The following is a 27,726-nucleotide window of genomic DNA, read 5'->3' on the forward strand; positions in this document are numbered from 1 at the left end:
TTAGCTGCAGCAATAAGACAGAATGAGAGCATTATAGGAATAAAAACCAAACACAGCCATCATAAAATTAGTCTTTATGCGGATGACATATTACTGTTTTTAAGGAATTTACATTCTGTAAATGAAACAGCAATGATCATAAATGAATTCTCCTCCATATCAGACTATTCCATTAATTGGAATAAGTCTGTTTTATTACCACTCAACAGGAATATGGAACAAAGACTCACAATTCCAGTTAAAACAGGAAATATCAAATATCTGGGTATCTACTTTTCCCCCAAACTATCAGAACTGGTGCAGCTAAACCACACCCCATTACTGAAAAGCATACAGGACGATCTAACACGCTGGACCAACCTGCCTCTGTCCCTTATGGGCAAGGTAGCCACGGTTAAAATGAAAATCTTACCCAAGGTTAATTATCTCTTCTCAATGATTCCCACACAACCGCCATTAAAATGGTTCAAAACATTAGACTCATCCATATCAAGCTTTCTATGGAACAACAAACCTGCAAGAATTAGTCTAAAAACTTTAAAATCTGCAAAAAGCTGTGGAGGATTAGAACTACCTAATTTCCACAAATACTTTCTTGCAAATAGATTACAATATATCTTAAAATGGTTAAAAAATAATCCAGAAACCAACTCATGGTTAGACTTGGAACAGGTGTTATGTGGAAAGATCAACCTGTCACAGCTACCATTTATTAGCCAAACAGTTAAAAAACAGGATTGTTTCAAAAGCATTAATATAAATGCCACCTTAACAGCCTGGTGGGAATTTCTCAAAATATCAAAATCATCAATTCAACCGTGCAAAATGACACCCATCTGGAACAACCCGGACATCCTTATTAACAAAAAAATGATTCACTTCCCAGCTTGGCAAGCAGGGGGCATAAAACAACTAGAGCACGTAATTATTGATAGAAGATTCATAACCCCCCAGGAACTTCAAGACAAACATGGAATAAATAACTTCTTGGAATATCAGCAACTTAAATCAAGTATTACTAAAAAGTATAAAATTAAAGACGACGATTTAAAGCTACCAGATGTAGTTACCACTCTGATTAATTTTTCAATGAATAGAACTCTCTCCAAAATATACAAACTTTTATGTAATTTAGATAACAATATTGCCCTTCCAACAAAAAAATGGGATGCAGATTTGAGCATCAGCACAGATGAAAGCTTCTGGTCAGAACTTTGTCTAAACACCTTTAAACTGACAAAAAGTCCAAATCTGCAGCTGATCCATCTCAAAACTCTTCACAGAATTTACTACACTGGACAGAGGATGTTCAAGATGGGTCTCAGTAACTCAGACATTTGCGAGCACTGTGATAATAATCTACCCGACAGCTACATGCACGCACTGTGGTTCTGCACTCCTGTCAGGGCTCTCTGGCAGCAGGTATGTGCCGATTTATCAGTCTGGCTTAAGGTTTCAATCACTGCCTCACCGTCACTTTGTGTGCTTGGTGACATGAGTGCCATCGATATAGAAGAAGGATTAGCATCTATCATTTTCATAACTCTTTGTATTGCCAAAAAAACTATTTTAATAAATTGGAAAAACAAGAAAAATATAAACATAAGTCAACACAGAAATCTGCTGTTTGATCATATCAGCTTGGAAAAAATGTCAGCCCAAAGCTCAAGTAACTTTGAAAGAATTCAGTCTCTCTGGTCTCCTGTGGTTGACTCCATGACTTAGGGGGTGGAGGGCCTGGTCGTCGCTGCTCCTTGCCCTTCTGCCGTGGTTTGGGGTGGGGGTCGGGGCTTCCGGTGCCTGGCGGGGGCGGTGGGGGGCTCCGTTGGTCGGGGGGTCGGGTCCGGTGCCTGGGTGGGGCGGGCTGGGGCGCTGCGTGGTCCTCTGGGCTTGGGTGTGGGGGTGCGTGGTGGGGGGGTGGGGTGGTGGTCTGGCTTGGCTTGGGGGGGTGGTCCCTTTGCCTGTGCTGGGGGGGGTTGGCGGGGGGCCCTGCTCGGGTGGGGGGGGCCCAGCGGCGCCGGATGGGCTGCCCATCTGCACCTGGGGCTGGGATCGGCCCTTCCCTGGCTCTGGGACGGGACGGGACAACCCTCTCGGGGCCCCCGGTCGCTCTGGGTGTCACCCGCTTCGGCTGCGGGGTCTGGGGTGGGGTGGGGTGGGGGGCTTGTCGGCCCTGTCCTGTGGGGGGGCGTTCTGGGGGGGAGGGGGGGCCCATTATTAGTACGGGTCGGGGGGGCTAGCGGGTCGGGGTCTCCGCTGAGGCAATCAGTGGTTGCCTCGGCCGGTTGGCCTCCTCGGTCCCGTCGAGGCCTGACCAGAGCTCTTCTAGGGCCGGCGTCTGGGGGTGGGGGCCTGGGCTTGCTCCGGGGGGGGGCGACGCTTTCTGGCTCCTCTCTCTCTGTGTGGGGTGGGTGGTGCCGGGCCTGGGGTGTCGGCGCCTCCGGGGGTGGGCCCCTGGGCTGGGTGGCCCTGGCCCCTTTGCTGGGGGTGGGCTGGGGGACGGCTGTTTGACCACCGGGGGACAGTCTACCAGCTGTCCCCAACTTACCCCCTTCCTTATATAACCTCATATTAGGGTGAGGGGGTGGGGGGTTTAGCCTGCGATGCGCCTTGGGGGGGGGCTACTTGGGAGTGGCCCCCCTCCTATGGTTGCCGTATGGAGTGGGCCCCCCCTCTTTCGGTTTTATTTGCACCTTAGACACGTAGGGTCCTTGGTAGGGGGGGTGCTTGGACATCACTGCCAGCAAGCAGCAGATGTCCTCCTGGCACCCTACCCGCCAATTTTAACCGCACCTTAGACATTTAGGGCCCCTTGGTGTGGAGGGTGAGGGGACATCACTGTGAGTAATCAGGAGATGTCCCCTTAGTGCCCTACTCGCCAATTTTAACTGCACCCCCCTTAGTACACACATCCCTCCCCCTTCAATATATACATTCAAACATAAACACACACACATGCACACAAACACCCTCTCAAACACCCATACACGCACACACATTTTACAAGGAAGGTGGGACCTGGGTCCATCTGTCCCCTACCCCGTCCCTGGTGGGGGGTGTGGGCCCCTTGGCGATGGCGGCCGTGTCCCTTGGGTGCCGGCTCCCTGGGCCCGGCGGTGCTCTCTCCGCACGGTGGGGGGGTTCATATTACACCTGAGCCGGGGGTGTTCGTGTCCCTGGGGGGTGGGTCCTGGTCCTTGCCCCTGGGCGCTGGGCCCCGCCAAACTTCCAACATGGCCGAGCCTGGTCGGGCCATATTTATAACATCCCTTATGGGCCGCCCTTTTTTCCCCGGGGTTCCCCCCTCCTGGGCGGGGGCGGCGGGCCCCTGCCTTGCTCCTACCTGGACCAACCGTGGGCCGGGTGGGTGGCTGCCTGGAGTGCGGAGCGGGTCTCCCTTGGGGGGTCCTGGCTCGTACCTGGGGTCGGGGCGGGGGGATGCCCGGAACTCCTGGGTGGTGGTGGGGTGCTCGTCTGGGGCTGTGGGCGTCCCTCTCCGGTGGGGCCCTGCGTTGGGCTCTTCCGGCGCGGCGGGGGGCTGCTTTCCTGGCTGGGCTGGGGCGGCGCTCTCTTTCCCTCTGCGCCTCCCTGCTCTCTGGCTCTGGGGGCCTCGCGGCGGTCCTGCTGGCCCTGGCCTGGGTGGCGGTCTTGGTCGCCCGGGGGGCGGTTGTTCCCTGCCTGTTCCCGTGTGGCGCTGGGGGAATTCCGGCTGCCGCTGCTGCTGCGGCGGGGGTATGGGTGTGGGGGTGGCTGGGCGCTCCTCCTCCTTCTTTTCACATTCCACCATCCATTTTAGAAGAACATAAACACTCACCTGAGCACAGGTGTTAGCTCACCTTTGCACTAATAGTTTGCATGATTGAATGAATGAAAGATTTCACACTAGTTGGTTTAAAGGCATAAGTATGCGTTCGTGAACACTATCTGTTTTGTGTGCATGTTGACATGTGGACATTTCTGCGGCTAGCAGGTGTGTTGATAATATTTGAGTGTGTGTGAACAGGCCCCGCCCTTTTTGTACTACATTTGAACCGTACCGTAACGATAAACAACCAGTAAACCTGCCTGCTCTATGCTGCTTCATGGTCTTACCCCCCTTCCCCTCCTATTATCACCCTCCTACCCCCCCCTCTCTCTAACGTCCCTCTCTCTTGTTCCCCTCTTTCCTTTTCCGTCCGGTCCAACACCAAAGATTTTCAAACATGATTGAAATTAATAAAGTTTGGCCTCAATTACAAAAGGGGTTTATTCAGACATACCTTTGGTTTGTCTGAAGATGAATAACCCCTCTTGTTAGAATAAAATATGTCCAACACAAGAGGCCCTCAGCTCTCATCTGTTTGCCTAGCTGTTGGACAGGACAAGTTAAAAAAAAAAAAAAAAAAAAAAAAAAAAAAAAAAAAAAAAAAAAGTTTATGGTACTTGTAGATGCCACTTGTTTTTTTCTTGTTTTTATGCATTTGGTTTATTTTCTGTTTCTGAGCATCGAAACATTTAGTTTTTTTTAAAGGTCTTTCCTTTAGCGTTTCTGTGACAACCAAGGCACCAAACCACAAATATTGTTCAAGCAACAAAAAAATACTGCATATTATCTTGTTCTTCACAAAGTGCGGGCACCTCTTTTGCTACCTTGATGCCAATATGAGTGAGAGCACAGTTATGGTTTTGGAAATGTTTTTCTGGATCGGTTCTCTTCTTTACCTCACAGTTCCTGCTTTCTTTGCCTCTTCTCGTCTTTTTTCTGCATGTTTTTGCAGGACTTTGAGTGCTTTAGTGGAAGACTGCGTCTTCCTGCTCCCCTGACTTTGTTAGAGCCCGCTAACCAAAGCTGTCACATCTCTGCTCAGCGCATCTGTTACTCTGCTGATAAGAGGCAGCGTTTTCAGTCCCCCTGTTATCCTTTACGACCACCCCCTGCTCTGAGCTCCCTCCCCTGCGGACAGAAAATATGCTAAATTCCATAATCTTGATGAATGTGTTGACTTTGCTCAGTTTAAGTCGTCCGGATGCTTGTACTCACCCACATACACCGAGCCCGGGTGGAACATGGTGACATAGTAGGAGTCCTCAGATTCCTCGTTGAAAAGGGTTTTTCCTGCGACGCTCTGGTGAGGACTTGCTGTTGCCCCCTCCTCTGGGTACTGGTACGTTCTGTGTAGCAGCAGGTCGGAGACCCTCTTTGAGCTGGGGTTGTTTGTGATGAGTGGGCAGTGCCCCACAGACGGGGGCCAGGGATGTTCTGGTGGTTTTGCTGGCACAGCGTGGAGGTCAGGTGGTTCTGTTTGGTTTAGATCTGTGACTCTGACGTGCACCTGTGATGCAGGAAACAAGTCCAGGTTTGATGGAAGGCCAGGGTGTAAAGACAGTCCAGCAGACCCAGAGTGAGAGAACTCCTGGATCTGAGGAGCCAGCAGACCCATAAGTCGATTTAATCTTTGTGCAGGCAGAGGAGCCTCAGGTTTCTGATTGACATCACTTGACTGGGAGTTAAACCCCTTTGAGACACAGTCAGACCAGCTTTCAGTGCTTTTTGTGTCCATCTGTGGAGACCGGCTCTTTGTCAATAATCTGGGTTCCTGTGGAAGTTTGAGGTCTTGAGGTAACCCGTGTTTCGCAGAGAACATGGATGGGCTCCTTGGAAATGTTGGAGTGATGTTTTCTTGCTGCGGTTTTCTGTGAAGTGGACCTGACGGAAAAGCAGCGTCCATGCTTGTGGACTCCAGTCGTCTGCTTCCTGATTCGCTGTTGGCTGAGCTGAAATTTGGAGGAGACTTTGAGATTGAGGTCATTTTCCCCGATCCCCTCACGGGAAACACGTGATCCTCGGATTGGTGTCGACACCTGAAATCTGTGTTTTGACCGAAACAGTGTTCAGTTTCTCCACTCTGACGTTCTTGTTGCTGTTGGATCTTTGACGTTGCAGTTACTGGAGTCTTTAAATTATATTTTTCAGGTTCATTTTTTCCATCTTTGTTGGGATTTTGAGAAGTGCTTGAGAGACGGGACTCAGCTCGATGTTCTTTACTCATCACAGGACGAACTCTCAAACCAAAGTGGGTAAAGTCCATCAAAGCTCTTTGGTCAAGAACCTCATGCTTTGCTTCATCACAAGGCTTTCTTCTACTGTTTGAGATGAGAATCGAGTGAGCATGTCTTTCTTTAGCAACGGGAGAACATTGCTCTCCGCTTTGACCGTCAGGAAACTGTAGAGATTTTGGAGATGGACTCCGCCTGGGAGTTGGGACAGACAAGGTTGGAGATGATCTTGGTTTTGGCTCTGGCTGGTGCGACATTGCATAAAATTTGCTTTGTGAGGTGACAGAATGACAGGAGTCATCTGATTTCAGAATGGGGAAAAGGGGCGGAGCATCTGTCTTTGGAAAAAAAGGGTTGTTAGGGTTTGCAGGAAGGCGTGGGGAGCAGCGGGTTTCAGGTTTAATCCTGTGGATGGTTGAAGCTCCTTGTCCATTTTCCCTCTTTTCCTTCTGTCCGACTTCACTCTTCCAGGACTGATGAGGCGTCTTTTTAGAAACTAAATCAAATGACCTAAATTGTGAAAAATCCAGTCAGTTTAGCACCAAAAAAAATATTGGATTAGGCAAATGAGATTGAGACATGAACTTACTCGTCAGCTGCAGACGGGTTGAAATCAGACATTTGAAACACAAGCCCCTTCTCATCAAACGATGAGAGGTGTATTGCTTTTTTCTTGATCACAGGTGAAGACAGAGGAGGCAACAAACCAACCTTTGGATGCTCATTTGTCTGTCTGCAGGAGGCAGACGGGTCTGCGAGCAGAGGCGTCGAAGGGTGAAAAACACTCATTCTGTTTGGCAGCAGCTGGAAGCAAAGAGGTGAGAAGAAACCAAAAAAAATAGGGAAACAAGAAGGAAAACACATCTCCCAGCAATCCTGATCTGACAGTTGTAGAAGAAATCAAGTGTTTTCTCCAACCAGAGAATTATCTCTGTATTGATAATTTGATAAGAGGTATAAAAAAATTGTAAAACAGTTTTTTATTGCATTCAAGAAGTCAGAGAATCACAAGAAAATGTAAACCTAGTAGAAAAACAAAGAGTCAGACCTGATGCGGTGCCTCTCTCGTGTTCAAGTGAGTAAACAAGAATGTGAGACGATGAGCCGAGCAGTAGGAAGCTGCAGGCCCACACACTGCCATTCCCTCCATTCTTTCTGCACTGAGGCTTCACTGTCTCATTCCCACTCAAAAGTTTACAGAAGTCTGGAGTCTGAACATGGTCAGAGCTGCCTGAATACATTGAAAGCCTGCTGAAGTGCTCTTGTTTGGCTGTTGTAGTACCACGTTGTCAAGATCACTGAGAAACTTCTTCTCCAAGAGAAGATTTTGAGTATTTCTGAGCTAACCACTTTTCTTCGAGCAGAGCGAACACCTGATGGATTTTTGAAGCTTCACTGACATGGCAACTGGTGAAATGGCAACATTTGATCCTTCTCCTCCTTTGTTCAGTACTAAATTTGTCACAAGCTGTTGGTGTAGGATCCAACTTTCAGCAGACCAGGCTTGGTGGCAGAAACTCAAACCTTTAGTGACATGATGATATCGTGGCTTGTTTCCTTCATACCAACTGATATTTCTGCATCCAGTGGATGTCCTACGCCGGCAAGCTTCCAAGCTTCAACTGCACTTGAGTGAACCAGTTGAATGAAAGGCTTCAATGCTTCGTGAAGCTTCATCTGCCCATCACTACAAACATTTAAGAAATAAACTTGAACATGACAAAACCCATGGAGAAACAAAGTGACAAAGCGGATGACCTGAAAACCAGAAGGTTAAACACACTGAGGAACGATAACACAAATCAAGACAGCTGTGGATGATTGGCAACTTAAACCTGGTGTGATTAACAGATGGAAAACAGCAAACAGAACAGGACCAAAACCAAAAACTCAACTGAAAAGCCAAACTAAAGCGCTCAATCCAATACAATTAAATGCTCTAAATATTCTTTTAGGGCTCTGAGCATCAGTGATTCAAAGCTACCGGCAGTATACAAAAACAAACACACAAAGAATTTAACAGCAGCCTCAAAAAAAATAAAAGTAAAGCTGCTTCTACAAAACTAAGCGCTTTTCCTGCCAGGATTAAATCCAGAAATCTCTGGATTTTCTTGAGCATTCTGGATTTACATCATGTTGGATTATCTATCATATCGTCAGGAAACCATTGGCTGTGACATCACCCATAGAAAACGGCTTACTTCCAACTCCAATGAAATAAAGTCAATTCAGTCGTCATTTATATGGCGACATGCCGCCGCCATATTGGAACCAGAAAGCAGATAGAAGCAGGTTGAGTTGGTCTTCTATGGCAACCATTTTTACCATTCTTTCCTGTGATTTCCACTTAAAATGAGGATTTATGCTTTATTTTTACTTATACTTTAATTTTTATTTGTGTACATCTCAAGGAGAATATTTTCTAAGAAAGAAAAATGTTATCCAACACATTTGTGGAAGGACAACACCGAAAAGGTCTGTGCATTTTTGTCTGTTTTATAACTACATTCTGTGAAATAACATGGTTGAAAATGAGTAAAAATTTTATACAATTTTACATAAATAAGAATAAAATTTTTTTTGGAAATGAATATATTATAAAATGAGAAGCCTAACAAGACGATGTATGGACAATCATGACTATTTTTTCTTATTTTGTGTTTATGTGAATTATGTAAAAATGTAAGCATAAAATGTATTAAGACTGGAGACAGGACATGAATTATTCTTCTACCTATTTCTTTTTTGGATCACTTTATCACATGTATTTAAATATTTTCTTTTGTTAGAAATAAAAGGAAATTAGTCAATCAATTAACGGACGACAGCATGAAATATGACGAAAATAAATGTTAAAAAAAGAGACATTTCTCTTAAGTGAAACAGTGGATAATAATCATTTGTGCATAAACAACAAAAAACGTGTCTTGATGTTGGTTAACTTTTTATATTTTTTTATGAAAAAGAATTTAGGACAGGAGGTTATTACACAACCAAAAATTTTTTTATTATGCTTTGATGGAAAAACAATGAACATCTAAAAATATCTGAGGTTATCTTGGCATCTTCTAACAACTGCTTCTGTTTTTCTTTATTTAGGTTACAGCGTTTTTGCACAGCAGCACCATGCTGACATCAGGGGGGAGGACAGACATCCCTCCCCAGCAACAATAAAGACATTGCACTCTCATGACTATGATTAAATGCACAATAGACAGCTTCATGGGAAGTGATTGTCAAACTACAAAAAGTACTGACACGTTTTGATGTCATGATGGTTACAGACCCTAAAGGGCTTCCTCTGTTTACCTCCCTGTCTCCTCCTGTGTTCCTCCTCTCTTTAAGTTTCTTTAACTCAATTTTTTTTTTTTTACAGAAAAAAGCTGGAATGAGACAGAACAAGGTTTCATGATCAGGCAGTCTCTGTCCTCTGTATGTTCAGGCTTTGTCAAAGTGTTGGCCCCGTGTCCCTGGAGGGCGATGTGGAGCCTGCACCCCTGTCCAGATGGTTTACTGCTCACCCGCCTTGCCCCCTGGTCATATCAGGGCATTGCTATCGTCATCTCTGCAGTTCACGCTGGCCACTAGCGGGTGATGCCGAAATGTTTTGCTACTCCACTTGTGAGCATCCTGCAGCCCAGGCTCGAGGAAGTAAAGACACGCTCCGAAGCCGGCCAGAACCAAAACGGACACCAGCAGGTAGAGGGGGATGAACCAGTCCAAGAACAACCAAGACATGGTGGCTGCTGTCAGGGAGGGCGACGGGGACGGGGGTGGTGGAGGAGAGAGGGTAATGAGGACAAAAGGAGATTTGGAGAACAGGGAATGAGTATTTTCTCAATTTTTTTCACAAACACTCTGGACAAACTGCAGCATGTCTGCAGAACCTCCTCATGAAGGCTTTCTGCCTCCTCCTGTCATGAAGAACGGAGTCCGAGCAGCATCTGCTGTCTATTGTCTTCTCAGTTTGACTCAAACTGGACAGAATTAGCCCGAAACAGGTACTTTCTAAAAATAGTGCACGTGAGCATTCTGTTTTGTGCTTACCTGTGGATGTCAGTTGGTCCTCCGGCGTCTGACAGTGACGGTTCCTGATGAAGAGCGGAGCTCCCGACTCCTAACAACCATGGGATCGGATTCGGACGCCTGCAGATCCCGCCGCCACACGACAGCCGCGGAAATCACAGGTGCTCTCTGAGAGGCGCCAGAGACTGGAGCTGCATACGGCTTCATCCTCAAGCACCCAGCTCTGACGTCCGGAGGAGGGGTGAGGGTTGCCATGACAACACCTCTGCTGATTGTTGAGAAGATGGAGGGAGTGGGAGGAAAACTTATATAACTATAATCATTTTTGTGGGGACGAGAGGAGCTTTTTTTTTCTGGAATGGGATGGTTGAGGAGAGGAGGGTTAAACCCTTCAGATGTCTCCTCTTGTTCTCCGCCCTGCCGCTCACTTCATAAAAGCACACTCCAGTCCATTTAACACGAGGACGATTGCTCAATTTACGCAACATCGAGCAACAGACGGGGGGGAACTTCTGTCATTCCAGTCTGACAGCAGCTGCAGTGTTTATGAACTCCCCCTCTTTACTCCGTTGTGCCGCTTTCAGACAAAAGATGTGAGGATGTCCTACAAAGTTGTCAGGCAGTGACATCTTTTTTTTTTAAAGACGGCCAATTATAGCGCACTCTGCACAAGCGGATTCTTGAAAAGCAGCTGAGTTAAAGGGATCGGTTTCCCACAAGAAGCTGGAGTGTCTGAGAACAGACATGACGAGCTGTTTGAAGCTCTCACAGGTGACAAAGAAAGCACCCCCCACACTAAAACTGTCCATCATACATCAGAATCCCTCAAAATCAGGACATGAAGTTAGTTTAATAGAACATCAGAGGAGCAATAACAGGATTTCCTCACAGTCATTGTGTCATCTGCTGGTGCAAACAGAGGCATGCTCTTCTGCTTCAGCTTCTGGAAAAGCAGCAGTTTGCTTTTGCACAACAATAATGCCAGAGAAAAAGATCTAAATGAAGATGCTGTTGCTGCTGATCCACTGAAAGTGGAAATTAGCTGCATATATTTAGATGTTCAAGGTCAGAGTTTAGAATGCATGAGCATTAATCAAGGAGGTGCTGTTGATCAGTGATGAAACACACAAAAAAAAACCCTGAGGCTCTACTTGCCCTCGCCATCTCCCCATTACCCCCTTGGCTGAGCGGCTGCTACACGTTCCTCACTCTCCCCTGCTGCCCTTGTCACCCTGGTCAGAGCTGTGCGTCACAAATTCACGAAAAAAACACATTTTTTAAATCAAAAAGGAGGATTTTCTGTTGGTTTTATTTCCATAGCAACCATTTCAAGTCTTGGTCGACTGGATGTGACGAACAGGTCCATGTCATTTTTAGAAGAATCGGAAAAAGTACAATTTTTTCCTTAGCAACTGAGGTTTTATGTTTCAGCTTGAGCAAACGGTTCATGCACTAAATGTAAAACAAGTACCAAAAAATATGCTAGCAAGAGGGGAACTCCGCTTTTGCGAACACGCCACGCTAACGCCGTTCAAAAATCTACAACTTCTAATTCCAACATTTTTCCTAAGTAGCTTCCCAATGATGCTCGAGGAGTCAGGAGGTGACAGACAGAAATCCCCAGGAGGAGTTTACATTTGTAGACCATACTAAAGGTGTTTTTTTTAAGATGCCGGCCTCTTCCAAAGGTCAAAGGTTACCCGAAATAGTTGTAGACTTAACTTAGTGGCACATGAAATTTCATGACGGTCACTCGAAGCAAAGTTGAATTTTTTCATTTTATGGGAAAAATAAAAATTGCCAAATTTCATACTTTGCCACTAAATGGCCAAGCCATGGCAATCCCATAATAATTTCAAAACTTCTATTGGAAGTCTCCGACACGTGTTTTGGTTCCCTCAGTAGATTTTGAAATGCGTTTCTGAGCTCCATAAGAGATTTTTGGCCCCATTTGTTTTATGGATGGTTTGGCCAGCAGTGATGTCATCATTCTTTCATCACCCTACCCAAAATTTCCTTTTCACCGGGTGCTAAATGCGTGGCGTGTTCATGAGCATGTGGCAGGGGTGAATCTTTTGCTCATAGGTGAAGCAAGGGAGAAGAATTGTGAAAACAATCCGTCTGTTACAGTCTGCTGTGTGGCACTAGTGTTGTGTTGCTTTAAAAAAAAAACAAGAAAAAAAAAGCTTTCTTTCTGTAAATATGGCAGCAGAGCTCAGAGCATAGCTTACATTTTTGAGTTTGGTGCAGCCATACCTCCAGTGGCTGTAGGAACCGCATCACATCCATATATCTTCATCTTTTCCTCATTACGTTTTCAGCCCAAATAAATGCACTTTTTTCTAATCAACTTAGCCTCAGAGTCATTTTTCAAGCTGAATGGTGATTTCAAACTCGTGCTTTTTTTTTTTAGAACACCATTTCTGTATTTTTTAAGCTCAGCTCCATATTTCAAGGTCGCAAAGTGTGACTTTCTGTCGCACAGCTAAACATTTGTTCTCTGCCTTTAACCCAACCTCAGAAAAAAACAACAAAGAACTTCAACTGTTTTTCCTTCACAGTCCTGTTTTCCAGCTTCTGTCTCAGGGCGGGCGGTCTGGCCTCTGAGGTGGTAAACCTGACCTTCCCTCGGTGTCACCAGCTCACCTGAGAGCCGCTCTGTGCAAACTCTGACTCACCTGCTGCCACTGAGCGGCTCCGCTTCAGTAATTGGGGTCACCCTGCCACGCACCAGAGTGAGGGTAATGAGGGTCATCATTTGTGCGATAAGGAGCTGCCTGTCTTTTCTATTTTCTGACCTCATGAGACTTTTCACTCTTTTAATAAGCAATAGCGGGGAAAAAGAGTGACTTTGCTTGCTTGTCATAAAAAAAAAAAAATGTTCTCAAAGTTGAAAAAAACAAAAACTGTTGATCTTGGAAGACACAAGGAAATTGCTGACAAAAAGCGATTCTTATCTTTAGAATTAATAAGCAATCAGCAGGCGTAACACATCCTCAGGAAGAGACAGATACCTCCAGCACAGGTGACATGCGTGAGGATTCGTTCTAGTTTGGTTTGTTCTCTTGTTCTGAATCACGCCAACTTATCCCCCTCAATGTTTTAAAACCCATTCCAATCATCTTTTGATCCGTTTTAAAACCGTTCCTAGTGGTCTTTTAATCATGATGATGCTGCTTTTAGCCAGAACCAATAAACCTGGGTCATTTTTTTAGGACATAATTTCTGCAGAGCGGCAGGAGTGCATTAGAAACTCACCTCTGAGTTGTGGGTGGGACTGTTGGTGTGAAGGCAACCCCGCCCTCTCTTCCCCTCTCTGTTGCTGATAGTTTGGAGCAGAGAGTCCAAATAAAAGATAAAAAAGTAGTTTTCGTTGTAAAATTAAAAATGTAACAGATTTCCCGCCAAAGTTACTGTGATTAGTAACTGTAATGTCATAAATTGTATTGGTCTTGTGGGTAGTGCTGAAATAGAAATGATGATTTTTAAAAATGTATTATTTATTTTAAACAAGGGACAATGCACAAAAGAACGTTGATCACATGCAATATGAAAAGATTTGTTGTGCCGGGAAAAGCAAAAAACAAATAAAATTCTTATTAACCAACAATCCCTCTCTTTTTCTTTAACATTTTGTTGATTGGTAAACAAAGGATTCTTTGTAATGCGTCTACGTCTCATTCTTTTTTTTAAATCCCCCTTTGGGAAAAATAAACATTCAAATAATCAAAAACTTCAGCTCTCTTATAGGAAAATTGTAAAAATATATATATTTAAACCTCCTGCTGACATGTTTGGATTTAATGGTTCCCAAAATAAATGTGAGAGTAAATCTTCAAATATGCAACAGACAGTTTGTGACATTTCTGAAGTAAGACCTCCTGTGGTGAGGCAGATGCCAACAGTCTGCTGAGGTGACAAGAGCATCATATTTTAGAGAACTGCAAATTCTGCTTTCAGTTTGCCTGTATCAGTGCAGCAGAGCAAAGAGATGGTCACTTTGTCAGATTCAAAACTTTTACAAAATTCTAAAAATTTCTGCAATTCAACACTATTGGGAGAAAAACAAAATCAGTTTTTTTAATGATCAAACTGGAATAACATATTTGTCAATATGGAAATTTTAAACTGACCTCTGAGGTAAGGGTGGGACCTTGTTACGACTTTCTCTCTCCTGCTAGCCTACAGCCCCTCACACCCCAAGCTAAAACTACCGGTGCAACAAAAATGGCGAGCAATATCTGAACTATCCAGTCTTTCTGCAAATGGATGCATCAGAATAGAGCGGAGAAGGGAGACTTTGGCCCACCCATTGTAGGTTCTACATCACACCTACAAGCTTTTTCAAATGGCATTCTTTTGACAGCTCCTGATTCACAACAATTTGAATAAGGAAATACTCAGAAATGGTAATTTAAGCTTAATTTTCTTTATATATTTATATATATATGTCCTTCATCATGAGAAAAACGCCACACAAACATGTTAAAAACACCAAAAATATGATTTTTGGTGTTTTTAAATACATGAAAATGAAAGCAAAATATTTTTTAGTTTTAATTTTTTGATAAGTGCCAACAAAACACTGAATGCATAAATAGTTAAAAATATTAGATTTTTTTAGTACTAATATTACGTGCCACTAATAACAATAGAAGGACCTTAGTCTATATTTTAATTGAAAGCACAAGTTTATGTGATTATTTTTACAACCCTTAACTTGTGTCTGCCTTCTCATATCTCCTCCACTTTGAAGAGGAATGAATCTTCATCCTGTCATGATCATTCTAACCTGCTATTTGATTTTGCATTTATCGTTGATCGTTTTTCTGTAGCTACATTTCTGTCACCGCAGTCATAATTCTCAGTTTTGGGTTTACCAAAACTCCTCATTAAAGAATACAGATCATTGCGTCTCTACACAAGTTTACTCGTCCATTGCGTCTGGTTTTCTGAACATATCAGGTCTTCTTGGGTTTTAGAGCGTTAGTCATATTTCCTCACCCTTTCACAAAAAAATGATATCTGTAGGTAATACGACCCAGAAAAAAAGAGAAAAACGTGATTTGAGTAATTTATGATAGTTTGCCTAAAAGATGATTAAAATGCGACAAAAACAAGCATCGTTGGGAACCAAAAAAAAACATTCACGAGCTAAAATGTGTTTAAATTGTATTTGTATGAAAAAAAATGTTTGAATTCACCATAGTTTGGAGTTTCTTTATTAAAAATAGGAAAATAAAACGCTGCTTCTTTCCATCACACTTTGTGTATATTTTACACGTTAGCACCATTTGTATTCCACACAAAACAAAGATTACAAAATGGGTTATGCTAAAACCAGATCTTGAAGATCAACTGAAGCTGAAGGGTTTCTGCTTTGAAACATGTTTCATAAGCACAGTATCATCTGCATAAAATGACAGTGATACAAAATACCATAAAGATTAATAAGTTAAACAATTTGGGATATTTTTTTATAAAATTCAAAAATGTTAAAGAATTCCAAAAAACTAAAGTCAACGTGAGCAATTTTTAATTGAGCTGAATTTGATCGATCTTTAATAATAAATCGAAATAAAAAAGTTTTGAACAAAAAACGTAATATTAAATAATTCCAATTGCCAATTTATTTTTTGTAATTGATAATAATTCTTAACTTGCAAACCAAAACTACGGTATATTGTTTTATATAGTAGAAAAATACTAAAAATATTCATTTCCTAATCTTTTTTGAACTGTAATAATCTTTGATTTGACTCTGCAACAATGAGAAACTTTGATAAGTTCAGACAGCTCCTGTTATCCATTTTTATGTTTTTTCCTAAATATATCCAGGTTGTTGAGCAGCAGACACCTGGTCCCCAGACAATGAGGATCTTCTCACCCATCTGCACCTGTTAAGGAGGCCATCATGAGATACTGGCAGTATGATCCTGCCAACCACAAACACCGCTGTGCTGAGACTTTAGCTCTAAAATGCTCATTTTGAAAACAGAATAGAATTCTTTTTTTCCCCCCACTAACATCAAAACATGCTTTTATATTTTTCTCTTATTTTAAGTGCTGAATAATAATGAGACATTTTAATGTTGAAGTATTCCATCTCACACCAAACCAAAATTATAATCCAAAATAAAACAAAATGTTCCTTTTATTGGAGAGATTTTTGAAAAAGCGGTTCTGTTCTGACCCAGCCCTGCAATGTAACCAGCGAACTGTACTGCGTGATTCTCGACCGGCCATATAGTTTGAACACGTAAAGACCCGTTGGCCAAAACCCTCTGCGGACATCTGGAAACATCGACGAACGCAAGAAACTCTTATGAATTACTCATATCACGCATGTATCACAAAAGACCGAAATTTCATCTGGGGAAAATATGCAAAATATACGTAGTGGCTGTGTGACACGGCCTTTAAATCCAACCACAGACCAACATTTTTTTAAATTCTGTTTGAGCTGATTTTGACTGCTAGCTAAAAATGTACCAAAATTATTTTTTTTTAAGTTTTGTATAAGTTCTCCATGGGGATCTGGATTTAAATGTGTCATTGGATCTACTTGAGTATTTTTCTCAAATTAAGTTGCAAATAAAATAAAATATATATTACAAAGCACCAAACAAGTCAGAAGTTATTTCAACAGCACATCTGTCACATCTGCTGATTAGTATGTGAGCATGTAAGTGTAAATATTCCTGCTGATTCACCTCATCTGAACGCTTTGATTAGAATATTATCCAGAATATGACCTTTAATCGGAATAAGCTGTCCGAGCAAATGTAGCTGGTAATTGCACTGACTGTAATTGCAGATACTGCCCTCTGAAACGCGCATTCAAGCAGCTACTTCCAGTGTAAAGTCTATGTAGACGAGCGTAAACATGTAGCTAGTTTTTACCACCGTTTTCAGGCTCCAAGTACAAAACACGTGACCATTAAATGCGCGTTTGCAGCTAAAGAAGGTTGACTAGTTAAGGGACTCGGAAACTTACCAAACTCATAGTGGTTTATCTGGTGAACCCAGAGAGCGTTTGTTTATTAGTACACTCACTATTTCTAATGAGAACTGTTGATCTTTGCATTATTTATGAGTAAAAACTGATGCTTGTGTGCGTTTGCTATAACTTAGAAATCTGACCATCTGTCAGTCGGGATGAAAGTGAAAGCACTTTGGTCTGGAGGAAGTCCGACACGAGCGGAGCAACATTTTCTGGATTGTTCAGGTGGACGTGATGGTTACCCGGAACCGTGGCCACGGCATGCTGAAAAAAAAAATAGTACAGGATTTGGTTAAAAAAAACAGATTTTTGCTTTCAAATAGAAATGATACGGTAAATAAAGATTCATGATGTTTTCAAAAAATTCAGTTAAACATTTTTCCGAACAATTTTCAAAATAAAGGTCCATTTTTGATTAGATTGGAGCCATACCGGATAAGAACAAACATGCGCACTGATGTTTTTGTAAAATGTACTATATATATATATATATATATATATATATATATATATATATATATATATATATATATATATATATATATATATATATATATATGTGTGTGTGTGTGTGTGTGTGTAAAGCAAATGTTTTTGTCAAAATTAAGAAAGCTTTATGCTGCTTTTACACCGAATGCGATTCATGTGTCAGGGGCGTGGAGTTTAAATGTTAAGTCAAGGTACAGACGCGATTTGAGGGCCTGCGGTAAGAATTGGGTGGCAGACGCAGCGAGCTGCATCAACCAATCAGGGACATGCTTTGGGCTCGTGACGTTTTCAGGGATTCGATCAGCAGGTTAAAAAAAAATCCAATACGGCTACTCGACGTAGGGTTTTGTGTCCTGAACTTCCATCCATTTTCTCAGCCCGCTGGGGCTGCTGGGTTGCGTACACCCAGGGTCGGGCAGAGCTAGCTCGCTATGCTGGTCTGCAGACTGCTGGAAGAAACCTTTAAAAACATATGTCACATCCAGGCGCATCTCTTGCAGTAAATGGTGAAATTCACCGTACTGTGAGCGTCTATGAGGGATGTGGTAAACCCAGACACGGCGACGGATTTGCCGGCGCCTCTGTAGAGCTCTCCAAAACATAACATAAACCCAAGCTACTCACTCAACATCATCCGTGTTTTCCATGATGTGGCAATGAATGAAGTCCAGAAAAACAATTCAGTTCAATTTAATTCCGTTTTACTTATGTCCAGATATTACGATCATCATTTTAGTCATCTCAAAGGGCTGCACTAAATGTACAAAACATTAAATCAGTCATAAAAAACAATAGCTGATTGCTAAACTAAGCTAAACTGGGTATCCCTGCCATTACACCCTCCTAAAAAACTCCTAGAAAAACTGATTCTGGGGGGAAAAAAGAAGAAACCTCAGCTATGTTCACATGACGGAAGGACATTTCCCAGGGCAGACAGGGATGTACCAGAACTTAGCTTATCTAACACTACAACTACCTGTTTGATAGAAGTGGTTGCTCCGCGGCCGTGGCGTCAAGGGTCCAAAAGGCATCGAGGAGAAAATTTGATGCACGTCGTCAGAAGAGTGGATGAGCAGACGCAAATTCAATGCGCAAATTGCGTCCGGTATGAATGCAGCATTGGTGTACGTTTATTGTAAACGTGTTGGAAAAGGGTGACAAATTCGCTTTAGCTAGCAGGCTAATCGGAAGTCTGTTTGTCTGGCTCCTGGTCGTCTTTATTTTAGTCTCTAGAAAGTGTTCAGCTTTTCTGAAATTAGGCAAAAAGGGCCCCAAAAACAAATATGCCAATTATGTCAGTTACATAGTTTTTAAGATGATGTTTCCATGGCAATAAAATAACGTGCAATTAAATGTGGGTTATTTTATGGGTCTGAGCTTTCAAGTAGCCTCAGTGGTTACTTGATAAACTTCGCCTGGCCCAAACTATTACTCGTTCTTAAGAGAGCTTCAATCATGAAGTCAATAGGTTCTTTTTTGGTGTCTAATGTTGCCTTCTCTAAATTAAAGTTTATTTTGCATTGTTTTTTAAACCTGGACCTTTTTTCACAAAAAACGAACTACTTTAGCCAAAAAGTAAATGGAAAAATATTTTATTTAATGGCTGTTTTTGGAAATCCCCCCTCAGGGAGGACACACTTTCCCATTTATTACATCTGCAGAGCATGTTTTAGTATGTAGGTCAGTTAATAGGATATTAACATTTTTTGCTGCATCAGAAACATTCTGCTCAACTGAACACAACTTGTGTGCAGCTGTCAGCATGTGAGGCACAACTACACACAGGAAGAGGCAGATGCACACCAACCTGTTTTATGCCAAACACTCACATTTCTGTCCCTGTAGGCTTGAAGAAGTGCCGACGTAAATTCTCTCTCTTCCGTTTCAGAAAACATCCTCTCAAAGCCGTCTTCTGCTCTTTAAAAAAACAGACAAAACCAAAGATTGGCGTGTGAAAATCCTGGGTTATGCGTGTATGAAGAAAACCATGGAGCAGAAGAAGATCTTACAGCACCACCAGCACAGAAGCTTGGATCCTGGAGAGCAGCTCCAGACTCTGCTCCAAACCTATGCGGACTACATTTTTCTGGAAACACAAAGCAAAAGCGGGTGAGATGCAAACATGATCTCTCATGTTTGCATCTCACCATGGGTTGAGACGGAACAGTCCAACGACATCTTACCAGATTAATTCGAAAGTCCCTGGAGAACATCACTCCTACCAGACGGGAAAAAAAAAAAAAAAAAAACCATCAGATCTTCATCACAGCAGGAAGTCACAGATCAAAGAAGAGAAGGAGCATGAGTATATACCTCCTTCAGCTGGAACTAAACCTCTCTCCAGAAGGATTTTTGCCGACTCTGCAGTGAGACTCTTGTTTCCAGCCAACAGCCTGCAGGTTTTTACACAGAAAATTACAAAAACGACCGCATGAGTGTTGTGCAAGCGCTAAGGTGCTTCACCTTTCAACAGCCTTCTCATAAGTATAAACTCTTGTCTTCTTGTCCGCCATGGTTTTTTCATACTCGATCATCTCATCCAGCCCCTGCCTCACCAATCGGGGAATGTCTTTCTGCAAAGAAAACACAGTGTGTGCTGTTGTTGAAAAAATGGAAAACTAGAAGCATTAGGAGGGGCCTGAAGGACAAAGCTGCTGCTGCTGGTTCCATTTCTTTGGTGGCTTTACAACATTTCACAAATGTGACTTTTGAAATGTCAAAATAAACATCTTTTAAGCGATACAGAATTCGGTCAATATATGCGGCCTTTTAGTGAACATTGAGCTAAAATGAGCTTGTTCACGGTTTGTTCACTCACTGGAAAAACTCATCTACGGCCTTTACGCACTCAGACGATGCACTGAGGCCAAACTACATTTGATAAATAAACTGATTTCCACATCTAAAAAAAATGTTTTCACCTTTTATTTGAAAGGAGAACTGTAAGTATTAAATGACTCGCAAAGGCGAAAAGAAACATTGGAGAATGCTCATGAAACTGTTAAAAATGTTTGGTAAAAATGGGATAAATTCCTTTTACTCAGAATTCAATCATCATTCTATAGCATCCGTATTTTTTTAATGCCTTTTTAAGGACCTACTCCCATAATAATTAGGTTTTTGGTGTTTTTAACATGTTCTTGTGGCGTTGTTTCTGATGACGGAGGACAGAAATAAAGAGAGTGAAGCTCAAAAGGACATTTCTGAGAATTCCTTTATTCAGGAGCAGAAGAAAAAAATGTCGTCTGGAAAAGAGCTAATTAGTGACGTAGAAAACAACGCAGGGGCCATAAGCTCCCCGCTCCAAACTCTCAGCATTGAGGAGGGGAAGAGGGGGTGGGATTACACTGTGCCAACAGTACCGCCCACAACTCAGAGGTGAATTTGTAATAAACTACTGCCAATCTTCAAAAACTATGTCCTTTCTATCTTGCCTAAAAAGGGCAGCATCATACTTAAAAGACCACTGGGAACACTTTGAATATGAATCAAAAGATGATCGGAGTGGGACTTTAAGGTTGTGCAGCACAGGATGGATGATGGATCATTTTTTTTTGTTTTTCTGAGGTTCCAGTCATACTTTCTCCTTTCTTTCATCTCATACACCATCAAAGCCGGTTCACATTGTTGTCATCCAGCAGCTATTTGATGGATACATGTAGCCGTTTCCCGTAGCAACAGCCCTGTAATTATGAACAGCCTTAATAATTCAAAATATGGGCAAAAATGTGGTTGCGTTAGTTAACGTCAGATCGAATAAATGAAATCTTCTTGAGTTTGACAAAGGACTTGCCCTTTTGAAGGAATAAAGTTAATTCCTGTTGGATTCTGAGTCAAACTTTTCATGATTTGAGACAAGAGGGGAGGATGTCGGGTTTGTTAGCTTCACCGCCACCCCTCTACTTGTGATGAACTCCAGCTCTCTCTGAACTCCAACAAAAAACAGAAAGCCAGCATCGTTTCCAGATGGTCAGAGCGAGGAATGATTCAAATGTTGTGATTCAGCACGACTGGCACTCTTACTCCAAGTATAACCACAATACTGTGAGTAATCGCTCAGGCTCAGTGTGTAGCGTGTGAGTCAGTGTGTGTGTGGGGTGGATTAAGAAAAGTACCGTCTGTGTGGGTAAAAAACCGAAGGAGTCCAGGAGCACGAGGGATTCCACCATCTCAGGATACAGAGCGCTAAACTGTGGAAACCACAGAGATGATAAAGAGGAGAGCGCCGACATGTCCACCATGCCGTCCCAACGCCTCACTTACCAACCCACCCACGTTTCCACCTGAACCACAAACAAATAAAAAATTTAAAAAAGCTCAGTGAATGAAAGGGAAGTATGCGTAAAGGCTTTAATCCTGTTCTGCAGTCGCACTCACCCATGCTGTGGCCTATGATGGAGAATTTGGTCCACCGCAGCGCTGTGGGAGTAATTTCACACATCATCAACCAGGTTCAGTATCTCATCACAGAAACCGTTTTCAATTTAAAGGAAACATCTCTCCCTCCAGTTTCTGCAGATTCGTTTACCAGCTCACAAATTACGGCAGAAAAACAGATCAAGCTTTCCTGTTTTTTATTTATTTTATGTACCATAATGTAGCTGAGTGGTACAGGCCGAACTGTTCCCATCGGGTGGACGTTTTGGCCGTTGTTCTGGTTCCTACAACTCTGGCTTTGAAACGTCAGTGGATGGATGCAGGAAATTTACAATAAATGACTTGAAAGGCAGGAGTGAACTGCAGCCTAACATCATAGCCTTTAAATACAATGGCTCAATCGAGGAGCGACGTCATCCATAGAAAATGTTGAATCGAGGAGCGACGTCATCCATAGAAAATGCTGAATTGAGGAGCGACGTCATCCATAGAAAATGTTGAATCGAGGAGCGACGTCATCCATAGAAAATGTTGAATCGAGGAGCGACGTCATCCATAGAAAATGCTGAATTGAGGAGCGACGTCATCCATAGAAATGTTGAATCGAGGAGCGACGTCATCCATAGAAAATGTTGAATCGAGGAGCGACGTCATCCATAGAAATGTTGAATCGAGGAGCGACGTCATCCATAGAAAATGTTGAATCGAGGTGTGATGTCATCCATAGAAAATGCCTTTCCTCCGGCTCTCGCGAAAAGAGGCAAATCCCTCCCCATTTCTTTCTGACACGAGCGCCGCCATGTTGGAATCAGTCGACAGTGATTGAGTCCTCGTATCTATGACAACTACTGTCGCCATTGCCATAGATGCGAATACTCAGAGCAACTCGGATCAATCTGATGCATCCACTTGTAGACAAATGAACGTCTTCGTTTTCCTCGTCTGAGCTGGCATCTGGCTTAAAACTGTACGTCTGGATAGCTGCAATTGCTCGCCATTTTTGTCGTACAGGTCATTTTAGAGTGGAGTTGTAAGATAGCAGGAGAGCGTGTAAACTAATGGGTGATGGGAAGTGGGGCAGGCTTACTCCACGCCAACAATCCGGCCCACAAATCAGAGTCAAATTTCTAATGAACTCCTGCTGCTCTGCAGAAACTATGTTCTAGAAAACAACAAGGTTTTTTTTATTTAGCCTAAAAACAGCTAAATTAAAAAGACAACTGGTGAACGCTTTCCCATTATTCTGACCTTGTCTTTGCTTTTTTTTTGGATTTTTACATTTTTCTTTTATCTATTCTCAATTGTGTACATTTTTTGATTAAAAATAGCACATTTTAAAACTCCATATTGAGTGTTTTTTGTACAGGTTTATGATAAAAGTACTGAACCCAAAAATATGTCAAAAAAGAAGATGATGTTATACTGAAAAATATCACAAAAAAAACAATTTTAAGGGTAAATTATTAGAGCAAACAGTAACATAATAAAAAAAATCTTAAAAAGCCCCTAGATGACTTAATACCCACAATACTAAAGACAGAGGAAGACCATACTGCTGCAAAGCCTTTGGGTTCAGAAAATGTGATGTTTTAATTTGTGAATCAACTGATCTCTTCTCTTTATTTATTTCCCTTTTGATTCAGATTTGAACTTTTATTTGAGTTGAAACCCAAAATGACTGACTGGTACAATCAACTGGCAAAACAAAACTTTTAACTGACTTGCAATTGTTTGAAAGAAGTTACACAAATGGACGCTCTTTCATTTGACTAAAGCAAAAGCAAAGCAAGCAAAACAAAATGAAAACTAGGTCGAGCAACTCTGACCAAAATATTAAAACAATCAACATTTGGATTCTAAAAGAAATTCAAAAAGAATTCAGTCAATTACTGTGATTAATAAATTAGTTAGTGCATGGATAAAATAGAATTTCTTTCTTTTAACACACAAAACGTCACAACAGGTGATCAGATTACTTTAAAACTTAAAAACAGGGATGTCAGAGCTGTGGAATTTGCATTGACACATTCTTAGAAATTGATGTCAACTTGTAAAACCCCAAACAGTGTTAGAATTAGTGTTTTTAGCAGAGCTGTTCTTTGGTTTTCAACCCTGAAACTTTTAAGTATTAAACTGGGAAGTTATAAATGATCAAAAATGATGGAAACAAAAGCAAAAAAAGCTTACACGACCCCGTCAGTTCCAAAAAAGGTGTTTGTCGGTTAAAATAAATATTTAGCATGGGTTTTTAAAAATAAATGTTTTCGTTGTTGTGCAGATAATTTAAACTCAGTAGAAAAAGGTGACGCTTTCGAGCCACACACCTTCAACGACTCTGCGCACATCCATCACGTACGAGGGAAAGGAGTACAAAACGCCAGCAGGACGATGGGAGGAGCAGCCGTGACCCGCCAGGTCCATGGCCACATACCTGCAGTCTGAAGGAAGGAAAAACGGAAAAGGAGGGTAAGTGCAGCTACGTCTGAGCGTTTGCTGCAGCAGGAAAGAAATCAATTGGAAAAGAAAACTGAAATAAACTAAACGTTTTTTTTTTTTTTATAGACAAATCCAAAAAAAATTATTTTAGGATGCCAACTTCTGTTTAGATAAGGTCAAAACCTTCTGTGAACAAAAAAATAAGTGATATTGGAACTTTCTGACTTGAATACAAGTTTTCCATCACTTTAACATGTCATCATGCAATCCACAGACTCAGGGCTTCTTGAAAACAGCACACACTTCCACACATCTAAGTTTAGCATTCATGCTTTAAAATAACTTTTATTTTTGTTCTTAAAAACCTTGGAATGAACTTTTTAAAAAATGTTCCTTGTGTTATACAGAATTAGCTTTTTTATTGCACTTGTTACTTCTGTTAAGAATCTGTGACACTTTTCTTCATGTTTGAATACCAAAAGTGGGTTCTGCTGATGTCAGACTCATTTACAAATGAATAATTATATATGATAAAAGTTTGTTATCATGACTTTTTTAATTTTTTTTAGAATGCACAGCCTGGAAGGAATGATGGAAAAAAGCTGGAGAAGCTGTTAGACATTTACCTTTGGGTAAAAGAGGGAGAAGCGTGTTGAAGGTACCGCTGTTATCAGCCCAGCCATGCAGGCACAGAACCGGACTGCCGTGTTCAGGACCCCACACTCTGCCCCGGATCTCTCCCCATGGGACCGGCACAGAGAGCTCGGAAACTGAACACAGAGAAGGAAAAACTGTTGGGAGGATTTATTGATTTTTTTTGTTAGGCCTTATCTTCTGCTTTACAACATCTGATAAATATTGATAAAATATAGGTTATTATTTAAGTAAAGGTCAGTCTACTTAAATAAAACAGGTAAATTTTGGTTTAAATTTCTATAATTCAACTGGATATTGGGCTAAAATTGAGCGAGATACTGATCCCATATTTTAACTCTTAAAAAAATGAAATAATAACTTTTTAAAATGATAATACGTAATACTAATTTATTCCTGACATAATGCAGCAGCTCAGAACTACTAGCACATAAACTGTTTTACTGTGAATTGTGTAAACTTGTATAGAAATGCTTTTATTTTCCTTTTCAAACACACCCAATGCGTTTTAAACCCCTAGTTACTCAGTCATAGTTTATCAGTAAATTCATTTTTACAATCATTTTCATTTATTTCTGAATGGAAAAGAGGAAATACGTTCCATAAATATAATGTTTATTAACAAAACATACAATTTAAAATGCAAGACAAATGTCTAGTGTCATGATTGTGCCAGGTTACATAAAAGATCAGATCAACATTTACCTGCTTGCTTTACTGAACTCGACGACATGAGTCTGACGCTTTTTAACGCATTTATCATCGCAAGAAAAACGATAAACGTAAATAAAAAAAACCGAGACTTTTTCGATGTAAATCGACTTCTTGTCTTTTTGACAGTCTAGTCGTTTTTCCGGGTGTAATCGCCCACGTGATCCCAGCTTGAGCTGCTATTGGATAAACCAACATGAGGTTAAAGTTTGAACCAATCAGGAAACGCTTACCTTTCACCTTGTGTCATTTCAATTTTGTACCACCAGGGGACATACTCAACACGTGTCAATGAACCAACCATTAAAATGCATTGATCCAAAAAAAAATAACACAATGATTTATTTTTGCTTATTTAATAAAAAAAATCACCGTGTATATTTGTGTACGTTTAAAGAAAAGAAGTTACAAAATAGAAAAGCATGTAATATTTAACATGGGCCTTAGGGTTGGTAACATATCATTTCTAAAATTAGATGAAGAAATGTAAATGTTTAAACTTTAATTTTTTATTAGATTGGCTAATTTAATAGAAATTGAGTTTGAACAATAGCCAATTCTTTAAAACTATAACAATAAATATGAATAATTATGAAAATAATATTTGACCAAAACATATTTTTAATTTAGTTTAGAATAAGCCTGAGGGAGCCGGTTAAGCTCGTGCTGGTTTGCGGCGCCTTCCGTCCGTGAAACCAGCGTTCGACTCCAAGCTGCTCTCTGTTCCCTTCTCAACTTCTTTGCCAGTCCCAAGCCCGGTTGCTTTGAGAGGGTTGCGTCAGGAAGGGCATCCAGCGTAAAACATTGCCAAGTTTACCGTGCGACTCGTTCGCTGTGGCGACCCCTGATGGGAAAAGCCGAAAGGGAAACAAACTGTTTAGAATAAGCCTAATTTAGGCTGCAGGTTTATTCTGTTTTTTCTGTGTTCTAATTTAAGCCACATCATCATTATTTCCCTGCAGGGCACAAAATATCATATTTTACCTTTTTATAACCAGCCAGATGGTATAGTTAAAAAACACGCACTGTAATTGTACAAAGTTAATTATCTGAACTGGACAAAGCTGTTCAAGAATATAGTTGTTTTGGTCTTCAAGGTTCAGTGATTATGGTTGAGACCTTACTATACAGATTTAAAGACAGAATTTGTGTTCAACAAGAACAAGCTTTTGTTTTGAGGTTTGCTTGATTCCAAAAAGTGCTGGTATAACATTATATGCAGTTTGAAGAAATTTAGAAAGTAGACACATTTCTTAAAAATATTGTAGTTTATTATTTATTATTTTACGTAAGTCACTGTTGTTGTTTTGCATGAAAAGGAAAGAAAACAGTATGAATTAATCATTTATTTCAACATTGTTTTAATGCAACTATATAATGAAGCTATTTAATGTTTAATATACTGTTGTTTTTTAATTCAATTGTGTTTGCAGTGCCATAGTCTTTAAAAAAGCAGCACAGCTACTACGTCTTCCCACTAATAGTTACTGAAGTGAGTCCCAGCTGTCACCGGGTCAGAACCGGGCTGCAGACTGAACAGGTCAGCAGTTCATCTCATGTATTGTCAGATTCAGTACCGGCTCCAACAGCACGTAGAGAGAAAAGCACTTGGAGAAACCGTTATCACGCAAGGAAGATCATGCAGAGTCCACGCAGGAAGACACTTCTTCCTCTGGTCGTCATTCAGAATCGTTACACCCCACAGTTGTTTTTTTTTCTTTTTTTTTTACAGTTTTATATCTTCAGTAAACAATTCAAGGAAACTGAAAAGGGAGTGAAGGACACCTGTGGTACTTTAACCAGGAGGGTTGTTCATTGACAGCTCGTCCATCGCTGCAGCACAGGTCCCACTTAAGAATTCCCAGAGTAAAACTGTTCCATGAGCCAAAACTGTTGCATTTTGATGCCAAAGATGACACCTTCAATGTGAGATATTCTATTAAGAGAACTTTTCAACTGACTCATACAAAACTGTTTAAAAATAAATAAAAGCA

The 27,726-nt window shown here is 41.5% G+C and overlaps 2 protein-coding genes and 3 long non-coding RNA genes across 8 annotated transcripts in view; 3 read left to right on the plus strand and 2 right to left on the minus strand.

The window, feature by feature from the left end:
• LOC144991833 (uncharacterized) overlaps nucleotides 1–1,573 on the plus strand; it is a 3,288-nt gene extending 1,715 nt beyond the window's left edge. The window contains exon 2 of the long non-coding RNA XR_013655469.1: nucleotides 22–1,573. This is a non-coding gene — a long non-coding RNA (uncharacterized LOC144991833). The remainder of the gene's footprint in view (nucleotides 1–21) is intronic.
• Nucleotides 1–7,738, minus strand: part of septin3 (septin 3) — a 23,252-nt gene extending 15,514 nt beyond the window's left edge. The window contains exons 1-3 of one of the 2 annotated variants that reach the window (XM_023955813.2): nucleotides 7,602–7,738; nucleotides 6,626–6,840; nucleotides 5,021–6,546 (exon numbers count right to left, since the gene is read on the minus strand). In XM_023955813.2, coding sequence (XP_023811581.2) covers nucleotides 5,021–6,546; nucleotides 6,626–6,840; nucleotides 7,602–7,619 — 1,759 coding nt within the window. In that variant the 5' untranslated portion in view covers nucleotides 7,620–7,738. Of the gene's footprint in view, nucleotides 1–5,020; nucleotides 6,547–6,625; nucleotides 6,841–7,084 lie in introns of both variants that reach the window. The other variant, XM_078945594.1, reaches the window with a different exon arrangement.
• Nucleotides 5,009–12,412, plus strand: LOC144991828 (uncharacterized). Its single transcript, XR_013655466.1, has 3 exons — nucleotides 5,009–5,144; nucleotides 5,324–6,854; nucleotides 7,624–12,412. It is a non-coding gene; the product is annotated as an uncharacterized LOC144991828 (long non-coding RNA).
• On the minus strand, nucleotides 9,019–25,893 carry serhl (serine hydrolase like). Of its 3 annotated transcripts, XR_013655463.1 has the most exons (14): nucleotides 25,727–25,893; nucleotides 24,994–25,137; nucleotides 24,256–24,369; nucleotides 21,932–21,973; nucleotides 21,818–21,837; nucleotides 21,670–21,744; nucleotides 20,018–20,127; nucleotides 19,868–19,947; nucleotides 19,738–19,772; nucleotides 19,564–19,640; nucleotides 19,384–19,471; nucleotides 17,206–17,329; nucleotides 10,084–13,384; nucleotides 9,019–9,782 (listed from the first exon to the last, which is right to left on the minus strand). XR_013655463.1 is itself a non-coding variant. In XM_023955800.2 (13 exons), exons 1-13 carry the CDS (start codon nucleotides 25,782–25,784, stop codon nucleotides 15,946–15,948), a joined length of 981 nt encoding a protein of 326 aa, XP_023811568.1. In that variant the 5' UTR covers nucleotides 25,785–25,892; the 3' UTR covers nucleotides 15,269–15,945. The 3 variants fall into 3 exon arrangements, 2 of the variants coding, with proteins under 2 accessions (XP_023811568.1, XP_023811566.1); XM_023955800.2 differs by lacking the exons at nucleotides 9,019–9,782; nucleotides 10,084–13,384 and adding an exon at nucleotides 15,269–15,959 and having other exon boundaries at nucleotides 25,727–25,892; XM_023955798.2 differs by lacking the exons at nucleotides 9,019–9,782; nucleotides 10,084–13,384 and having other exon boundaries at nucleotides 15,269–17,329; nucleotides 25,727–25,892.
• LOC144991832 (uncharacterized) lies at nucleotides 24,259–27,605 on the plus strand. The gene is made up of 4 exons (XR_013655468.1): nucleotides 24,259–24,397; nucleotides 24,937–25,160; nucleotides 27,166–27,272; nucleotides 27,465–27,605. It is a non-coding gene; the product is annotated as an uncharacterized LOC144991832 (long non-coding RNA).
• The last annotated feature ends 121 nt before the right edge of the window (nucleotides 27,606–27,726 follow it).

Source organism: Oryzias latipes, chromosome 1 (genome assembly GCF_053564925.1).
Source record: "Oryzias latipes strain Hd-rR chromosome 1, Olatipes_Hd-rR_3.1".
Classification (NCBI taxonomy): Eukaryota; Metazoa; Chordata; class Actinopteri; order Beloniformes; family Adrianichthyidae; genus Oryzias; species Oryzias latipes.

Coding starts and splice junctions, on each gene's coding strand:
- serhl (XM_023955798.2), bottom strand. CDS start 25,784: ATGATAAATGCGTTAAAAAGCGTCAGACTCATGTCGTCGAGTTCAGTA. Junction 20,128..21,669: donor GTTTTTTACCCACACAGACG/GTACTTTTCTTA, acceptor TTTTCTTTGCAG/AAAGACATTCCCCGATTGGT. Junction 19,773..19,867: donor TTTAGTTCCAGCTGAAGGAG/GTATATACTCAT, acceptor CCCGTCTGGTAG/GAGTGATGTTCTCCAGGGAC.